The sequence below is a fragment of the Lontra canadensis genome, unplaced genomic scaffold (genome assembly GCF_010015895.1).
Source record: "Lontra canadensis isolate GAN:19392208 unplaced genomic scaffold, GSC_riverotter_1.0 scaffold210, whole genome shotgun sequence".
NCBI lineage: Eukaryota > Metazoa > Chordata > Mammalia > Carnivora > Mustelidae > Lontra > Lontra canadensis.
In genome coordinates, this window is record NW_022631204.1 from 315,976 (window position 1) to 336,696 (window position 20,721).

The 20,721-nt window shown below is 35.6% G+C and overlaps 1 protein-coding gene across 4 annotated transcripts in view; it reads left to right on the forward strand.

Annotated features, from left to right (window-relative positions):
- The window catches only part of HDAC8 (histone deacetylase 8), a 217,041-nt gene that overhangs the window by 92,912 nt on the left and 103,408 nt on the right, over window positions 1-20,721 (forward strand). Inside the window, exon 10 of one of the 4 annotated variants that reach the window (XM_032848854.1) lies at window positions 193-1,456. The exons of 2 other annotated variants lie outside the window; for them this stretch is intronic. In XM_032848854.1, the coding sequence (XP_032704745.1) occupies window positions 193-492 (300 nt within the window). In that variant the 3' untranslated portion in view covers window positions 493-1,456. One more of the 4 variants, XM_032848849.1, reaches the window with a different exon arrangement.

A 20,721-nucleotide genomic window follows, 5' to 3' on the forward strand; every position in this document is an offset into this window, starting at 1 on the left:
TTCTGGTATAAGAGATGTGAGTCATCCAAGAAGGAACAAAGGAGAAAATTGAAATGACAGTCTTCCATGTACAATAAGATAACATTTTAATGAAAATTGCCAAAAATAGACTACACAGTGTGAAGGCATATATAAGTTTTGTACCACAATACACAGTTGCACACAAATATCCTTGTGGTTCTCTGTAATCAGATCAACAGATGGTGGATCAGAAAATATTTACTGAGCACCCATTGTGTGCCAGGCACCATGCTAGGTGTCTTAGAAGATGCAAAGACACTAAGACTGCATCTCTTCCCTTACCTCAAGCAGCCTGGGAGGGAGGCTAGTGTAAGTTTTAGGGAGACAAGTAGATACACAAATAATTGTATTACAGAGCAGAGTAAGAACCACAAGACAGCAGGAACAATGACTGTGGAGATGGGCATCATATATAAAAGGGATACTAAGGAGTGTACAAAATACCCTGCCCTCCAGGAGCTGAAAATATAATTGAGAAATCTAGTCCGTGAAAAGGTCAAGATAGTGCAGCAGTCAGCTGTAGTCTGGCTGACCCCCTCACTGTCTTCACTTTCAGTCTTGGACTTGTGTTCTTCTGTGTCCTAGGGTAATAATCTTCCTCCTCCAGATGCTCTTTCCCCATCTATCTCTTGTCTTCCTAGGTGCAGCTTCAAGCCCTGTGCCTTTAAAAATCCCTTACCTAAGTATACCAAGGCCCTTTGAGCTCTTCCTTCACATTCGTTTATTCCTTCATTCATTTAACAAATATTCATTGGGTACCTAACTATTTGCCAGGCCCTATTCAGACTTGAATTCAGAGATTCAAAGACTAGCAAGTCAACCCAGTGCCCTCAAAAGTTTCACCATCTAATAAAGGTGACGGAGCAATGTACCCAAATCCAGAACAGTTGTGAATAGAAGAAATGTTTCACCAAGACTTTGAACTGAATCTTGGAGGTTCGCTGAGAGTTTGCCAGGTGAAGAAGAGCGAAACACATTCTAGGCAAAGAGAATAAGGTTTGGAAAGGACCTGTTGCCTCATGGGACAAATGAGAACATAGAATTTATGAGAGAAAGTGGGGGAGAATTAAGGCTTGAATGAAAATTGGAGCCAGATTATAAAGAGACTTGACTGCTGCGCTAAAGAATTTATACTTTTTTCTGTGAAAACAGATGAGCTTTGGTTTTTAGACAGCTTACTCAGTAGCACCTGGAAGATAGATTGTGAAAGGGAGAGACTTGAGAAAGGCAAACCTGTTAAGAGGTTCAAGTACACTCCTATAACAGTCTGTAGCATTCATTTGGTCATCTGTTTTTTGGTTGTCTGTATTCCCCCTCAGTGCTTAGCACAGTGTTAGCTACACACCTTGTTGATATTCATTCACTGAATGAACAACTGAATAAATTAGTGTTTGAGTAATAAGCATGTCAGTGTTCACACTGGAAAACTTCTCTTTTTAAGATGGAAGAATAGGAAGCAGTTTGCTGGAAAGGCTACCAGTAGCAACTACCCATCCTTTGCAAGAAGTAACCAGGTATCCCAGCTGTAGGAAAACAGATGTGTCCATGGGAAAACACTAGATTGCCAATTGAGGGAAGGGAGTTGAGAAGACAAGCCCAGCACAAATATTACAAGTCATTAGTGGTGAGATTTCGGTGATAGCACTCATGAGATATAAAACGGGTGATGTCATAAAGCCAGTGATCAGGGAGTTAGTCCCAGCTCAGGAACTGGGGAGCCAGGCATGGAATAAGGAAGCAATCCCAACTGGAAGAAGAGTTGGGCCCAGCTTGGAAAGCTAAGAGGAAGGAAACCTGCCCATATGCCTGGCTCAGGTATCTCTACCATGGACAAAGTCCAAAGATGGCATGAGGTCCCATAAAAAGATTTTCTAATTTAGCAAATCACCTACTCTGTATAATAAAGCTTATGGACTATCATGTACAAGAATGTTCCCTAATCCAGTAATACTATTTGGATCCTGTGATCCAGGATAGAGTATGGCAGTTATGTTATATAATGTATTCATATATACATATATGTATATGTATGTACAGATATATCAGGTATGTGTATATATCTGAATCAGATGGTTTATTAACAAAATTTAGTGAATGAAAAATACTTACTTAACCAGACCACCTCTGATGGACTGGTTGGATAAACTGTGCCTGACTCATATGAGGGAATATATGTAGCCACTGAAAAGACTCAAGTAGATTTATATGCAAGTGTGTTACTGATGTAAAACAGTCTTGCAGTGCATCTGTAGATTGCACTGAATCTATAGATCAGTTTGGGGAGGAATAACATCTTAACGATATTTAAGCTTTCAATCCATGAATTTGCTATATCTCTCCATTTCCTTAAGTCTTTAATTTCAAATTTTCATTTATACTTTTCAGTGAACACATCTTGCACAAATTTTGTTATATTTATCCCTAAGTAATTCATGGTTTTGATGTTATTACAAATGCTATTTTTAAATTTCAATTTTAATTGTTTGTTGCTAGAATATAGAAACCTAGTTGATTTTATATGGATCTTGAATAATGTATCATTGCTAAACTCATTAGCTCTAGCAGCTTTTTGTAGATTTGTTAGTATGTTTCATGTATACAAACATGTCATCTGTGAATAAAGAAAGTTTTACTTATTCCTTTACAATCTTTATGACTTTTATTTCTTTTTCTTACCTTATTACACTGATTGGGACCTCAAGTAGATGTTAAATAGAAGTGGTTAGAGCAAACATCCTTGTCTTATTCCTGATCATAGGGGGAAGCATTTAATCTTTTACTATGAAGTGTGATGTTAGCTGTAGGGTTTTTTTCATAATGTTCTTTATTAGGTTGAAGAAGATCCCTTCTAGTCCTAATTTACTGAGAAGTTTTCTTACAAATGAGTGTTAAATTTTGTCAAATGCTTTTTTCCCATCTATTGAAATGATCATATGCTGTCCTCTTGTTCTGTTAATACAGTAAATTGCATTAATTATTGCCTTTTTAAATGTTAAACCTTGCATTGCTAGAATGAACCCTAGTTGGTCATGGTATATTATCCTTTTTATATATTGCTAGATTCAGTTTGCTGAAATTTTCTCTAGGATTTTTTGTGTCAATGTTGATGAGGGACGTTGACCTGTTGTTTTCTTGTAATGTCTTTGTCTGGTTTTGATATCAAGGCCATGCTGATCTTATAAAATGACTTGGAAAGTGAACCCACCTCCTCTTTTTTTCTGAAAGAGTTTATGTAAAACTGATGCTGTGTCTTACTTAAGTGTTTGACAGAATTCACCAGTGAAAACATTTGAGCCTGGTGTTTTCTTTGTGGGGAGGTTTTTAATTATGAATTCTATTTCTTTAAGTTATGTAACTATTCAGATTTTCTATTTCTTCTGGCTTCCATGTTGATCATTTGTCTTTGAGGAATTTGCCCATTCACTTATAATATTCTTTTACTATTGTTTTAATGTCTGTAGAAGCTGTAGTGATATCCCCTCTTTCATTTCTAGTATTGCTAATTTCTTTCTGTTTTTCCTGATCATTTTAGCCTGTGGCTTATCAGTTTTATTGAGCTGGTTTTTTTTTCCCAAAGAACCAGCTTTTAGTTTCATTGACTTTGTTTTTCTCTTTTCTATTTTATTATTTCTGCTCATATCTTTGTTATTTTGTTCCTTCTACTTACTTTGTATTGGGTTTTAGTTCTTTTTCTTGTATCTTATGATAGAGACATAGTTTGATTTTAACCCTTTCTTCTTTTCTAATACAAACATTTTATGCTATAAATTTTCATCTAAGCACTACTTTAGCTGCATCCCACGAACTCTGATGTTTCCATTTTCAGTTGCTTCAGAGTATTTTCTAATTTTCTTCTTTAACTGATGAGTTATTTGGAAGCATGGGTTCTTAAAAATTAATTTCCAGGTATTTTAGGACTTTCCAGATGTCTTTCTATTTACATTCATTTTAATTCTGTTGTGCTCAGAGAACATACTTCGCATGATTTCAGTCATTTTATATTTATTGGAATTTGTTTTACAGCCCAGCATATGATCTATCCTGATGAATGTTTCATGTGCAATTTGCAAAGAATGTGTATTTTCCTGTTATTGGATAGCATATTTTATCATTATCAGTTAGGTTAGTTGAGAGTGTTGTTTATATCTTCTATATCCCTATGGATTTTGTCTGCTTATTCTGTCAATTACCAAGAAAGTTGAAATGTCCAACCATGATTTTGGATTTGGCTATTTTTCCTTTCGCTTATGTTGATTTGAGCTTCATGTATTTTTGAAGCTTTGTTATTAGATGTATACACATTTAGGGTCATTATAACTCCTTGATGAACTGACCCCTCCATTATTATGAAATATTACTCTTTATCTCTGGTAATATTCCTTGTTCTGAAGTCTACTTTGTCTGATTTCAGTATTGTCACATCTGTGACAATTTGATTATTATTGAGTGGTGTGATTATTATTATTATTTGTGTAGATATCTTTATCTTTTCCTTTATTTTTAAACCTATTTGTATTTTCATATTTAAATTGAATTTCTTATAGACCACATATAGTGGGTAATGATTTTTTATCTACTCTGGCCTGACAATCTCTGCCTTTTGGTTGGAGTGCCTACACCACTTATGTTTACATAAATTATTTATATGTTTAAGTCCATTTTCCTATTTGTTCCCTATTTGTCCCATCTATTCCTTCTTTCTTTCTATTTTCCTGTCTTTTTTTAATTAAATGAGTATTTTTAAGGTTCCATTTGCCTCCTTTATTTGCTTATTACCTGTAACTGTTTGATTTTTTGTGGTTGATTTGGGGTTTACAATATGCATTTCTAACTTATCATATTCTACCTTCAGATAGTATTATACTACCTCATGTACAATATAGCACCCTTATTACAGTGTTCTTCCATTTTTCCCCTTTCCTTCCCTTGTGCAAATGTAGTCATATATTTATTTTTGCATATATTATAAACCCTGTGATACATTTTTATTGTCTTGCTTTAAACAGTATATTTCTAAAATTTTATAACATTTATTAAGGGATACCTGGGTGGCTCAGTCAGTTAAAACATTTATTAATTTACTTAGAATCATAAACCCAGTACACATTAGCACAGATAACATGTTGTGATTTTTAAAAAATAACTCTATTTTCAAAAAAAAAGTCATGAGAAGAATGTCATTGCTATACATTTTTTGCATATCTCTATAATGTCTGGCATAGTAAATGACAGCTTACTTCTCATGCCGACCTCTACAATGTGTTATGATGTTTTTGCTAAAGTATATGAAGAAAATCCAGCTTCATGCAGATATGTAGTTGGAAAAGCGAAGAGTATTTTAATAGCCTTTATAGATAGTTGTGGATATTCTTCTTTGATACTGCACAAAAACTCTACAAATGGTAGTTTCTTACAGGTTAATACCATATGGAATCTGAAGCTATTATCAGTGAAATTTTTATATACTGTTGCATTAAAATTTCATTGGTCATCTTGTACTTTGCATAGATATTTGACCCATCTTGTACATACTGATTACTTGGAAAATATTGGTTCACCAAGTTATGTGAATATTATAAATGCTGAAACATATTTTGCACTATCAAAAATCACATTGATATCAGCACTAATCTCATTGGAACAAAGCTTAAGTTTGGGGAAACTCTCAAGCATGAAGTTTTCCAGTATTTTAATTTTCACTCAAAAATGTAAATATCATTATTGGCAACAAATTATGTCAGTAGTTTACCCTAAAGGCTCACTTCATTTTTGAGAAGTATTTGCCAAATACCCCGGTATTGAATCAGTTTTTCCATCAGTTGTTCTTTCAAGGAAAAATGGTATTCATGAAAAGTGGCTAGTTAAGCCACAGCCTAATTACAGATGTGTTTTTTTTTTTCAGTACAATCGCCATAATGTAGTTTATAACAGAAGCACTTTTTCATAACTCTTATTTTGTCACATAGAATATTAAACCCAGGATCAAGATTTAATAATTTTTAGTGCTTCACCAAAGACATTCTTAAGTGAAATTGAACTTTTAATGTGATTACTGGTGGTATAAAGAATACAATAACTACTGGTATACTTTGATGGTACTGCCTTAATTTATATCATGGTGCCTGAAGTTTTATCTACCTTGTTTTTGTACCTTCATGCAAATATAAACAAAGTTGCTCCAGGAGAAACCATGGGATTCAAAGAAGTTATTCAGCACTTTCAATATTTCAGTACCACTTGTGTTTGTTGTCAACCCTTCACAAAGAAAAAGCCTTCTTCAAAGATTTAGTTAGTGCTGATACCACATGACTACAAGCAAAACAGCTAGTCCAGACACATTTGTAGACTTGTCTGTAAGGTAAAAGTACAATTATGCAAATAATTAAGTCTTCATGTTTAGAGCTAAATGTTTAAGTAAACAAGTTACTGTGCTATTGAAAAGAGGCATTACTACAAGTTATTTTAGTAACTTTTCATTCAGTAGACATTTAGCAATGTCAACTGTTCAGGGCTTTATTGATCTCTAGACTATTATGTCCATTGCCCCAGTCCATGCAGTGCAATAACTTATGCATAAGACGCTTCAGTGACTTTTTCTAGTTTGAAAAGTTCTAACAAACAACTTTTGGGTTTTAATAAACTCATCCTGTCTATACTTAAAATACTCGGCTTGTTTCCCTTTACCTATGAATGGTCTGAAAATGATGCCACAACTTAAATAGCAAATTATTCTGAAGCTATATAAAATGATCTGTGCCTAAGACACTGTAAGGTAATTGAGTTACATACATATTACATACACATATAAATCCATTACATATTTTCATTTCTTGCTTACAACTTCACCATGTCTTTGAAGTAAATGTCTTCCTACCATGAGTCAGAGCCCTCCCTGATATTTCAGTTTCATCTTTTTCAGCTTCTTTAAACATAGATGTTACAGCTCTGGTTTGAGAAAGCAAGCCTTCTAATATCACTTTATTGGGCCAACAATCCATATTCTTGTTATATTTCTATCTAGGTAGAAGCTCATTTATTATCTAAACAATAATAAAGTTATAGAGATTATAGCAGGCATAACTAAGGGTACTTTTTTCATGTCCCTCTTGTGGTTGGGGATTATAAGTACTCATCATGGTGCCAGCATTTCAGAGGAGAGAACTGAAAAGCTTAAAGGGTTGGAAGAGCAGATCTAGAACCTGACCAGGCAACAGGTCTCATAGTAGGGAAACCTGTTGTATGGGCCCCAGCAGGGGGCGCAGGAAGGCTAGACAGCTATGCATGCGAAGCAAAGGAAGTAATGCTCAGGCTAGGATGTCCCAGCTATGAGCAGCTCTTCACCTAACCGCCTGCCTGGGCAATGCCACCTTTTGGCTGAACTGTGTTGCTCCACTTACTCTGCCACCCGGCTGACAGCCTGTCTCACTCCTCTGTGGCCTTCAGTGACACTCATTTGCAGTCAGCACATAAGCCACCACCACTGGATGTGCTGCTCCCAACAAGGCCCTAAATTATCAGTTAAAGAAATTAAAAGATGTGTAAGGAAGTATTTTTTACATTTGCCGGTATATTTCTCCTTTCCAGCATTTTTCAGTCCTTTGTGTAGATCTAGGTTTCCATCTGGATAAAAGTTACATTTTGCCTAAGAACTTTAGTTAATTTTTTATTTTAATGTGGGTCTGTTAGCAACAGATTTTCTCAGCCTCCCAGTTTGAAAAGCCTATTTTTTCTTAATTTTTAAAAGATATTTTCACTAGGTATAGTTTCTAGGTTGATAATTATTTCTTTCAGAACTTTAAAGATATCATTCCATTGTCTTTATGCTTGCATATTTCCTTATGAGAAGTCCTAAGCACTCTTATCTGTTCCTCTGGCTGCTTTTAACTTTTCTCTCTGTGACTGGTTTTTAGCAACTTGATTACACTTTGCCCTGGTGTGGTGTGGAGTGTGTGTGTGTGTGTGTGTGTGTGTGTGTGTGTGTGTGTTTATCCTATTTGGAACCCAGAGTTTCTGGGATCTGACAGTTTATAATTTTTACCAAATTTGGAAATATTTCAGCCATTATTTCTTCTCTGTCCTTTCTCTCCACTACTACTAGAACTCCAGTTAAACCCATGTTAGACCAGTTCTATTGTTCTGTAGGTCGTTGAAACCCCCCCTTTTTTCTTTTTATTTCTGTGATTCATACTAAAGAGTTTCTATTGCTTTGCCTTCCAGTTCATTGATCTTTTCTTCTGCAGTATGTAATTGCTATTAATCCCATCTAGTGAAATTTTCCTTTCAAATACTGTATTTTTCATTTTTAGAATTTCTATTATAAAAAAACTTACAAAAATAATAAAATCTTTAAAAAATATATGAGCATGAAAAAAATCTTCCATTTCTGTCTTCACTGTGTTCATATTTTTTTTTACATCCTTGAACATATGGAGCGTAATTATAATAGTAGTTTTAAGGTCCTTGTCCACTAATTCCATTATCGCTGTCATTTCTGAGTCTGTTTCTGTTGACTGATTTTTCTCCAGGTTATAGATCACATTTTCCTGCTTCCTTGTATGTTTAGTAATTTTTAAACTGTATATCCAAGACTGTGAATTTTACACTGCTGAGTGCTGGATTTTTTTTATTTATTTATAGAGGATTGTACTTTTTTCTGATAGACAAATTAGTGTGGATCAGTTTGATCCTTTTGAGGTTTGTTTTTAAGCTCAGAGTATGTCTTGAGTAGTCTTTAGGGCTAATTTAGCCCATTTTGAAAGAAATGCCCCCTCTGAAGTCTTTACAGATGCCCCCCTGTATTCTTTGAGGTCATGTGAACTCTAGGAAGTGTTCCTCGTACAACTTCTTAGGAATTGTTTCCTGGGAAAATTTTTCTAGACTGTCTTTGTAAAGTTTTAACCTATCCATGTTCAGATCAGTATTAATCAAAAGACTCAAGGGGAACCTCTCTGCATATTTCTAGTACACTTTTTTTTAAGATTTTATTTATTTATTTGACAGACAGAAATCACAAGTAGGCAGAGAGGCAGGCAGAAGCAGAGAGAGAGGGGGAAGCAGGCTCCCTGCTGAGCAGAGAGCCCGACTCGGGGCTGGGCTGGATCCCAGGACCCTGAGCTGAAGGCAGAGGCTTTAATCCACTGAGCCACCCAGGTGCCCCTCTAGTACACTTTTTATGGCTTAGCTCCATCCCCACAATTTCTAACCACCCTGGTCCTTATGAATTCTAATCTCTATTTCCTCTACTCAGACAGTTACACTCTGTTTAGATCTCCCCCACCCCCTTCATCATACATAGTCCAAGGATTACCTCCTGGCAGAAAGCTGGCTTGATAATAAGGATCACCTCATTTGTATTTCTTTTCTCTCTGATTACTCTCTCATGTTGCATATTGTCCAATGTCTAAAAAAAAAGTTTCCTATATTTGGTAAATTTTCCAGTTTTTTCTAAAGAGAAAATAATTTCACATCCTCTTTCCCCTCATAGCCAGATGCAGAACCCTTTTACTTACCTGCTTCCATTTTTTTCTACCTTCATTTTTGAGGAATATTTTTGCTGGATATGAAATTCTAGATGGACAGTTTTCTTTTTCTAGCTCCATTTTTTTTTAATGCAAAGTCAGGCTTGTTCTTTTTATATATGTCTTTGTTCTCTGGCTGCCCTTATAAATTTATCTTTGGTTTTCAGAACATTGACCATGGTGTGGCCCAGTATACTTTTGTATTTATCCTACTTGGGATTTCCTGAGCTCCTGGATCTGTGTGTTGCAGTTTTGGACATAATTTGGAAAATTCTTGGCTGGTATTTCTTGACTATTTTTTTGCCTTCTTTTCCTCTCTCCTGTCTTTCTGAAACTACTGTTGCACATGTGTTAGATTGATTGATACTGTCTTATAAGTCACTGAAGTGCTTGTCATTTTTTTCCAATTTTTTTCTCTATGCTTCAGTTTGCTTAATTTCTACTGATAGAGCTTCAAGTTTACTACTCTTTTCTTCTTTAGTATTTAGTCTGAATTGACCCCATCCAATTAATCTTTTATCACATTCCATCCAATTATTTTTTAAACTTCTTCATTTTGAAATAGTTTTAGATCCACAGATAATTACAAAAATAGTACAAAGAAGTCTCATGTACCCTTCATTTAGTTTCCCCCAATAATAATATCTTATATAACTATAGTAAAATATCAAAATCAGGAGATCAAGATTGGTACAGTCCACAGACTTTACTTACTAAGATTTCATCAATTTTACATGCACTCGTGTGTGTGTGTGCGCACGCACACGCATTTAATTCTATGCAATTTAATCACGTGTATATATTGATGTAACCACTACCACAGTCAGGATGCAGAACTGTTCCATCACCACAAAGACCTCCCATGTGCTACTCTTTTATAACCATAACTGCCTTCTCTTCCCTCAACTCAGTCTCTAATCCATGGAATCCACTAATCTCTCCTTCATGTCTATAGCTTTTTCATTTAGAGTATGTGATATAAATCAAACCATGCAGTGTGCAACCTTTTGAGATTGGCTTTTGCATTCAGCATAATTCCCTTGGTGGCTGTCCAAGTTGTTCCATGCCTCAGTACTTTATTCCTTTTTATTGCCGAATAGTATTCCATGGTATACAGGTCCCATAGTTTGTTTAATCATTTATCCATTTAAGAACATTTTGGGTTGTTTCTGATTTATGGCTATTAAAATTTCTATAGTTTTTGTGGATGTAAGTTTTCATGTGTCTGCAATCAACACCAGGAAAGTAATTGCTGAATCATATGATAAGAATAAGTTTACTTCTTTTATTATTATGTTTAGTTAACCAGCATAAATTACTTTTTTATGAAACTGCCACTCGTGCTTTTTTATTACCATTTACATATTATATCTTTTTCATCAGTTTTATTTCAATTTCTCATATATCATATTTGAAGTGACTTTCTTGTAAACAAAATATAATTCAGTCATTTTTTTATCCATTCTACCAATTTCTACTTTTTAATTGTTTCATTATGTTTAGATCATTTGCCTTTAATGTAATTATTGATATGTTAAGACTTACATCCGCCATTTTATCATTTTTTTTTGTTTGTTCCCTGTTTTTCCCTCCTGTCTTCCTCTGGATTACTTGGACTTTTTTTTAAATTCCATTTTTATTTACATAGAGTGTTTTTGAGTATATCACTTTGTATAGAATTTTTAGTAGTTGCTTTAGGTGTATTAACTTATATATAATATATACATAAACACATAAAATATATACATAAAACAGTTTATTTTGCCACTTTGAGTGAACTGTAGAAATCTTACCTGCATTATGTGTCTTTACCTTCCTCTCTAATACAATATTTTAAAATTTTACACTATATACATTGAAAATCACATTAGAAATTGTTATAGTTTTTGTTTCAACCATCAAACATAATTTTAAAACCCAAGAGGAGAAAGAAAATATGCTATATTTAGCCATATTTTTTATTATTTCTGTTGTGCTTTCTTCCTTCTTAATGCTCTAAGATTTCTTTTATCATTTCCTTTGGTCATTTTTTTAGGGTGGATCTGATGAAGACAAATTATCTTTGTTTTCCTTCGCCTAAGAATGGCTTGATTTCTCTTTCTCTACTGAAGGATATGTTCACTGGCTACAGAATTTGGGGATGGAAGTTCTTTCTTTCAGCACTTAAGAAATGTGCCTTTTCCTTCTGGCTTCCATGGCTTTTGATTAGAAAATCCATTTTCACTTGAATCATTGTTTCCACATAGGTGAGAATGTAAAGTGATGCATCATTTCTCTCTACCTGCTTTCAGGTTTTTATTTTTTATTTTCTCCTTATGTTTCAGATACTTAAGTATGATGTGACATGGAAGAGTGGATTTGGTGGGGGGTATTCTTTTTAGGTTTCATTCAGCCTCTTGAATGTGTAGGATTAGACTTATACCAAATTTGGGATTTTAGCCATTTTTTTAAAATTTTTTTAAATGTCATCTTTATCTTCTTTTGGTATTCTGATGACATAAATATTTGATATTTTGTTCTTGTCCGACAGGCCCCTAAGTCTTTGTTTATTTTTACTGTTTTCTCTATGTTGTTTAGATTGGGTGATTTCTGTTGCTCTATTTCCAAATTCAATGATGCTTTTATTTATCATTTCCATTTTTCTATTAAGCCCATCTGGGAAGTTTTTTATTTTGATTATTGTATTTTTCAGTTCCAAAATTTCCATTCCTTATGTTTTCTATTTATTGGTTGATACTTTCTATTTTTTTATTGTGTTTCTAGCATGCTTGTAATTGCTTCTTGAAACATTTTTGTAATGTTTGCCTTAAAATCCTTGTCAGATAATTCTAACATGTATGTCATCTTGGTCTTAACATCTGCTGATTCTGTTCTCATTCAAGTTGAGATTTTCCTGGTTCATAATATGGTATGATGAGTGGGTTTTTATAGGAATCTGGAGATTTGGGATCTTATTTTATGAGACTCTGGCAACTCTGAACTCTGTGTTCTAAATCCTCAGGCTAATAAGCCTGCAGCTATCTGCCTGAGCTCTACCACACATCACATAAAATATATATAACTGTGACTCTTACCAGTGTAGCTCCTTTCTTTTGAGGGTTGAATTCCCTCTAGCTTCTGCCTGTTTGGGGATACTCTCTACTACCTTCCATTTATCATGATGGTTAGTCTGATAGAAACTATTCTATCATTACCAGAATTCAGAAGTCAGGACTTACTTTTTATAGTATAACTTTTGGTGCCTTTTCAAGTTTTTACCATGTATGTATAACTTCTTTCAAAATGTAAATAAATTGTTGAAATTAAAATATAAAGATTAAATGAATATGTTTATCAGACAGACCTGCTTTCATAGACCAGTGCAAGGGAGTGATCATAGTAACAATATATACTAGACAACTTGAGAAAATTATTTTACCAATCAGTCCCTCATTTTCCTCACCTATAAAATAAGGGATTATTATGAGGATTAAATATATTGGTCTACACAAAATGCTTAGAACAGTGGCTGGCATATTTAAGTAATATATATAAATATGTCCATGGATATGTAATAAATAAATAATACTAATATAAATTAAATTTTAGACATTATTATTGTTAATGTCAGAAACATTGGTAAAACTCACAGCCAAGGACCTGTTTCTTTTCAGTCCCTCAATACAGAGAATTTGGTCCCCAGTAAGTAAGTACCTAATAAAATTTTTTAAAATGAACATTGTGCTGTTGTATTGGATGCTGTGCAGATTTAGCCTGAGAGCCCTTGCTGACACGGGGACCTCTGGAACAAAAATGCTGAAAACATATCTAATGAACTATTATCATTTTATATGAACAAATATGAGTATAAATAGATGAATGCTAGAAATTTTATATTTGAGTTTTATATTTAGATAACGTCATTGTGCCAGACATTCAGCAACTAATCCTCCTGTTGCAGAAAGGTTTTATAGAGGTAGAATTTAAGAACTGTTTGAGAAAAGAACTTAACATTTATTAAGTACCAATTAAATCCCATGTAAGTATATCTATATGTTAGATCCTTTATCTATATTAACTCATTTATGCCTCTTAGCAGTTCTGGGAGGTAGGCATTATCCCTCACTTACCAGTGAGAAAAGTAAGACTTAGAAAATAACTTGACCAGAACCAGCTAGTAAAAAGAGCAGAGCCAGGATTAAAACTCAGGTTTTTCATATTTCTGGGCTTATCCTTTTTCTCTGCTTTGAATAATAAGACCCAATATTTTGGCATAAAGGATACATAGGAGGAAAATAACCATTTATTAAACATCTACTCACTGACAATGTGCTATATGCATTATTTTATTTAGTTCTCAAAACATTATTTTATTCAATCCTCACAATAACTCTGAGAAGGAAGTAAAATAACATTTTTTGAGCACCTGCTGTGTGCCTAACACTTCAGTAGGACTTATATAAATTACTCCATAGGGTCTCCTAACAGCCCAATGAAACCTGTATTGCCCTCACCACTAGGTGGAAACCAAGCTTAGCTTCCACACTTGCCTGCCTCTAAAGGACTGCTGTATTTTTAAGCATTTTTAAGCGTTTTGCTGAACACATTCCACAAAACATTACTTTTTAAAGTCTAATCTACACAACACAAAGGTCTCTCTATACCAGGGATTTTGGGTGGTCATGGACCCCTGATGGTCTCTCCTCCCAAATAAATGCTCATAATTACATGATATTGGATACAAGTTTAGAACGCTGAGCAATTTCCTAAAGTCCATCAATGAATGGATCCATCGTTTAAAACAACCACCAAACAAACTAACAGAAATGTGCTCTAAAGAACAGAAATAAATCTTAGGAAATTAGAGCTTATTAATGGCTTCAATTATTAAGCTTTATAAATCCTCTAGAACGCCTATATTTGGCCATTCTGTTATGTTTCACAAAGTTAAATGGTAGTCCTATTTCTCCTTTTTTTTAAAGTATTGGCATTATTGACTTTTCTTGTGGTATAATTCTTTGTTATGGGGAGACTGTACTATACATTCATAGGATGCTGAGCAGCATTCCTGCCCTCTACTCGCTAGATGCCAGTAGCACACTCCCCGCACAGTTTTTATAACCAAGAATGTACCCAGACATTGCCAAATGTCCCCTAGGGGGAGGCAAAATCTCCCCCTGTTGAGAACCACTGGTTTATAGCAATTACATTTATCACTCCTGAATTACTTACAAGGATAAAGGGACTAAGAACCAGACTTTTTAAAAGTATATCTTTTTCTTGCTTAATTAAGCTCTCCTATAGTACTTCTCAACTGGATTAAGCAAGGTGATTCATCTCAATAATTAAGTTGCTAGCTGAAGTTACAGTTTTTCTTACCTAAGAGACCAGCAAGAAAGTTGATATCACCACTCTGTTTTATTAATTGAATGATTGACTTGTCGAGTCATTAAGTCTGCTCAGGGAATATTTATTGAATGCTAACAATGTGTCAGGCATTATGCCAGGTGCTGAGGCTATATGGTGTGCAGTGTAGCTGTGCTTCTGGCATCATGGAATGTGCAATCCAGTGAGTAAAAAATAAGTGAAAATAATTATAAATTGTGGTAAGTGCCATGATGGAAGCACAAAGAGTACAGAGGTAGAGAAAAATGGATGTATATAGGGTCACTAGGAAAGGCCTCTCTGAAGATGTGACAGTTAAGGCTAAACTTGAAGGATGAGAAAAAGCCAGCCAGGTTAAAACATAAGATAACCAGAGGGCAAGTGTCTGAGGCACAGTAGGCAACCATATGCAAAGACCATGAGTTAAGAAAGAGTTTAGTGTGTTCTGGGTACTGAAAGAAAGTCACTGTAACTAATGCTAGTCAGTAAGGAGCAGGGGATATAAGGTAGAATAGGCAGAGACCAGACTGTCCAGGGCCCTGTAGGCCATGACAAGAAGTTGGATCTCATTCTTAATAGAGTGGAAAGCTACTGAAGGCTTCTAACCAGGAGGAGTACTGTGATTCAGTATGTTTTAAAACTATTCCAAGTGTTGTGTGGAGTGGGGAGGTGTCGAGAATGGAATTATAGAGACCAGTTAGGAGGCTGATGACAGTTCAGGGATGATAGCAGTAGCAGTGGAGATGGAAAGAATGACCAATTTTAAAAAACCCTAAAGACCCCACCAAAAGACTACTAGAACTAATAAATGAATTCAGTAAGGTCACAGGATACAAAATCAATGTACAAAAACCTATTTTGTCTCTATACTCTAATAATGAAGCAGCAGAAAGAGAAATTAAGAAAACAATCACATTTACAATTGCACCAAAAATAATAAAATATCCAGGAATAAACTTAACCAAAGAGGTGAAAGACCTGCATGCTGAAAACTATAAAACACTGATGACAGAAACTGAAGATGACATAAAGAAATGGAAAGACATCCCATGCTCATGGATTGGACAAAAACATACTGCTAAAATATCTCCACTACCCAAAGCAATCTACACGTTTAATGCAATCCCTATCAAAATCCAACAGCATTTTTCACAGAGCAAAAATAATCCTCAAATTTGTATGGAACGACGAAAGACCCTGAATAACCAAAGCAGTCTTGAATAAGGAAAACAAAATGGGAGCTATCAAAATTCCAGACTTCAAGTTATATTACAAAGCTATAGTAATCAGTAAGTATGGTACTGACACAAAAATAGAAATATATATCAATGGAACAGAATAAAAAGCTCAGAAATAAGTCCCTAATTATATGGTCAGTTAATCTCCAACAAAGGAGACAAGAATATGCAGTGGGAAAAAGATAGTCTCTTCAACAAATGGTATTGGGAAAACTGGACAGCTACATGCAAAAAGATGAAATAGGACCACTTTCTTACACCATACACAAAAGTAAACTCAAATTGAATTAAGGACCTAAATGTGAGACCTGAAACCATAAAAATCCTAGAAGAGAACACAGGCAGTAATTTCTCTGACGTTGGCCGTAACAACATCTTTCTAGATATGTCTCCTGAGGCAAGGGAAATAAAATAAAATAAAAGCAAGAACAGGCTATTGGGACTACATAAAAATAAAAAGCTTCTGCACAGCAAAGGAAACAACCAACAAAACTAAAAGACAACCTATGGAGTGGGAGAAGATATTTGCAAATGGCACATCTAATAAAGGGTTAGTATCCAAACTATATAAAGACCTGCATAGAGTCTATGAAGTCATAGAAGAAAGACAATTAGTCTGATTGGGGCAGGGGTGTGGGAGTCATAGAAGGTATCTTGAAGATGATGTCAAAGCTAAAGACTGAATTGAATATTAGCCAGGTATATAAATGTGTGAAAGTATAGGGGATTAAGGAAACAACAAAGGAAAGGCACACAGCCATGAAACAGCGTGATGCCTTTAGGAAATTATAAACAATGCAATATTGCTAGAACATAAACTTTAAGGTAGGAAATGGGAGGAGATGAGACCAGATACATACCATTGACAACAACTAACAATTATTGAGCACCTATTATATGCCAGGCAGTGTTCTAAGTGCCTAACATGGATATCTCATGTAATCAAATGTGGAAACTAAGACAGAAGGAGATCGGGTACCTTGCCCAAAGTTGCACACTGTCAGAGCTGAGATTCAGACTGAGCAGTTTAACTCCAGGGGCAGTGCTTTTTAACCACAGAAAGTTGTCAAGTATCATGCTAAAGAACTGAGAATGTACCTGTTGGCAGTACTGAGTCATGGAAGGGCAGTGAATGGTCAGATCTATGTTTTGAGATGACTCATGATAAGTTTAAGAGAGGCCAGGCTGGAGACTGTTGCAATACATCAGGCAAGTGATGAAGAGAGTTTGAAATAGGGATAGAGACAAGGGAAAGATTTAAGAAATTTTTAGGAAGCAGAATTAGCATAACTTGGTGATTAATTGTATTCTGAGGGTAAAGGAGAAGGAGAAATCTAGAATGTCACCATGTTCGGATGACTAGATGATGTTACTATATGATGAATACAGGAGGAGAAGCATTAAAAGTGAACCTTTTTTTTTGTTTACATTGAGTATTAGGAGTCAGTGGAACACCCAAGTGGATCCTAACCAAGATGCAGTTGGATATGAGTTTGAAGTCCAGGGGATATGTCATGACTGGCTATAGATCTGCATATTACAAGCATGTGATTAAAACCAGAAAGTAAATGAGATTACCATGGAGAATGTGTAAGAAGACCATAGGGCCAATGGAGGAATCTTGGAGAATTTCAGGGTTTAAGGGGCCAGCAAAAATGAGCTCACAAAAGAGACTAAAAGTACATTAAGGATCAGCAGTATAATACAAATTAAAATCATGGACTCTGGACCCAGATTTTATATCCTCCAGGCTCTGCCACTTGCCAGCTATGTGACTTTGGGCAAGTTACTTCACTTCTCTAAGCCTTAGTTGTTTAAGGATTAAATGTACGTGTAATGCATGAAAGCCCTCAGAATAGTGTCTAATAAACACATAGTAAGTATTAGCTAATACTTACAGGAAGAAAACTAGAGTAGAATCATGCAAACTAAAGTTGAAAGTTTAAAAGATGGAGAGAATTCTGAGCTGTGTCAGATGCAGCTGAGAAGTCCGATAAGCTAAGGACTTACACATATGCATTATATTCGGCAAAACAGAAGCTTTGGTGACCTTGATGAAAGGAATTTCAATACAGTGGAAGGGGCAGAGGTGATACAATAGTAGTTCGAGTGGTAAATAGAAGGTAAAGAAAATAACGGCAAATGCAGGGCTAACTCTTTCAGGGAGCTTGCTGTTTAAGAAAAACTCTGAAGTGAAGTAGAAATATGTATAAGGATGCTCATCTCAGCTTTTTTCATAGAAAAACATGAAACTGCCTTAAATGTCCAAGAGTGAGGAAATGAGAGGTCAATAGTGGAATTGGGGAAAATGGTGAATATTGGAACAGTAATTGAGAATAGAAGGAGCTGACAGAGATGAGTAAAAGGATAATGAAGAAGCTTGGAAAATGCGTCTCAAGTTCAAAACTGATTGGTGATTCCTGTCTATCCAGTGATAGTTTCCTTCAGTGGTGACAGGACAGAAAAGGCAAAGGCAAAAGTGCAGAGGTTGATCTGGAATGGTGATTATGCCAGACATATGAGGCAAAAGAGGTTGAAAGTGATGTTGAAAGAGGGTTCCAGTGTATAATCATGTGTTGGCCTCACATGTGGATGTGAGGCCAAAAGGAGGTGGACAAACCAGGAGAAAGTAGGGATCAGGGCACTGGGGTGTCTCTGTGAGAGGTCAGAAAATTGATGGGGCCAGAACTTGGACTCAGTGTAAGACATTGGAGGCAGCATGAAAGAAAAGGCATAGATTTTAAAATCAGACAGACTGGAATTTGAATTGCAGCTCCAGTTCGAATAGTTACATGACTTTAGAAAAGTTCCTTGACCTCTGTAAACTTGTTTCCTTATGTGGTAAAATAAGTATAATGATACCTATCTCAGAAAAACTGGCACGTGGACATGGTTCAGTAGTTGTTAGCCCCCTTTTCTCCCACTCAGCATTTATTGGGCACCGATCATGAAACATTGTTTTCTGGGGACATGAAGATAAAAGTCACTTCATGTCCTTTTAGGGACTCATGATTTAGCAGAAGTGATGTAAATACAAAGAGGTAAATAACAATACAATGTAACTGATCAATTATAGCTTCAGTTACTATGTACAATAAGAGCAGTATGAACGCAGAGCTGTGGGAACCCAGTGAAGATGTGATAATAGTGCCTGATGGAGTGAGGGAAGGCTTCCATGCAAAGCAATTCACAGACCCAATTTTTAGTTCTAATGCTGCTTGAAAGAAAGTAGCAGCAAATGGGTAGATGACACTTTAAGGGGGGAAAGCAAAGAAGATTTTGCTTTTATTTTCCTAGACAGTATTCCAAGGGGCAACAGGTTCGAGAGAACTGTTTATTCAAGGAAAATGACCTGTGCTGGTCTGTTAACTGACAAGTAGTATGTAATGAAGTGAAAGAATTTAAGGTGACAGAGAGGAAAGGAAATAATGAGGAGTTTAAGGTTCCAGAGGAGCTAAAATCTGGAACCCAAATTAGGGATGTACTCATAGGATACAAAATAGCCCCTTCTCTAAAATGAGGAGAAGGGGAAAAATGATAAAAATAGACACAGATAACTTGCATCTAAAAAGAGGAAAGAAGTCAATTTGTGGAAATCGTGTTCTATCTATATGCAGTTTTTCTTGGTTTTTATAAACCAAGAATATGTCCTTAATATGTTCACAACAAATTTGAGGAGCTAAGTCCTACAACTAATGGACTTGCCTGTTGGTGAAATGGAAGCAACAGAAATAAAGATCCTCCCCTCTGCACATGGAAAAAGGGGGTGCTGACTGCTGCAGCAGCAGGAAAGGACCATGACAGGGAGCAGCAACCTCTTCTCACTTGCTTTTACCTTCAGTTCTTAAGTGACTACATGAAACCCTGCTGCCCATTCTAGTTTTTTTGTTTTTTGTTTTTTGTGGTTTTTTTTGCTCCATTCAGTTACATGCACACCACATGAAGTAATTTTCCAACCTGAATTTTGCCCATTTATGAATAGAATTGGCAGCATACGCGGCAGCTGTGCTGGCTTAATGGACGCAAAAGCATTTGGCTGCATTGTGCTCTCTCCTAACCTTTGCAGCCAGTGACTCCCCTTTCTGGGATACTGTCCCACAATTACTTCTCACTGGTGTGTACCTCCAGGAAGCAGACCTTCTGAAAGGAGGCTTGCTAGCTGTGATGTGGAGCTAGCATCTTTGCCTAGCCCCAGTAAGAACATAGTAAGGGGTAGGCCCAGGCACTGGGAATTTTTCCAGCTGCTTTATGCCCAAAACCTCTTCAAATTGCACCATTTAATAAAATCAGAGGAATTAATTAAAACTGCACTGTAGACGCCTTTAGTTAATTGCTGCTTTCCTGTTTCTACTCTAAGCACATGCCAAGGTAACAAAATGTCTGTTCAAATTGGAACCAGACTCCTTGTCCTTTTACTATTAATGTGAAAGATGTCTGCATTTCCTGCTAGATCACAGGTTGGCCTTGTAAACTTTAGGACTTTTTTTTATAACCGGGAAAAAATTCCAAGGGAGGAAGAGATCCCTGTAAGGAGATAGAGTTTCTTCCAACGTGACAAAGAAAACAATTTCTCCTTAAAG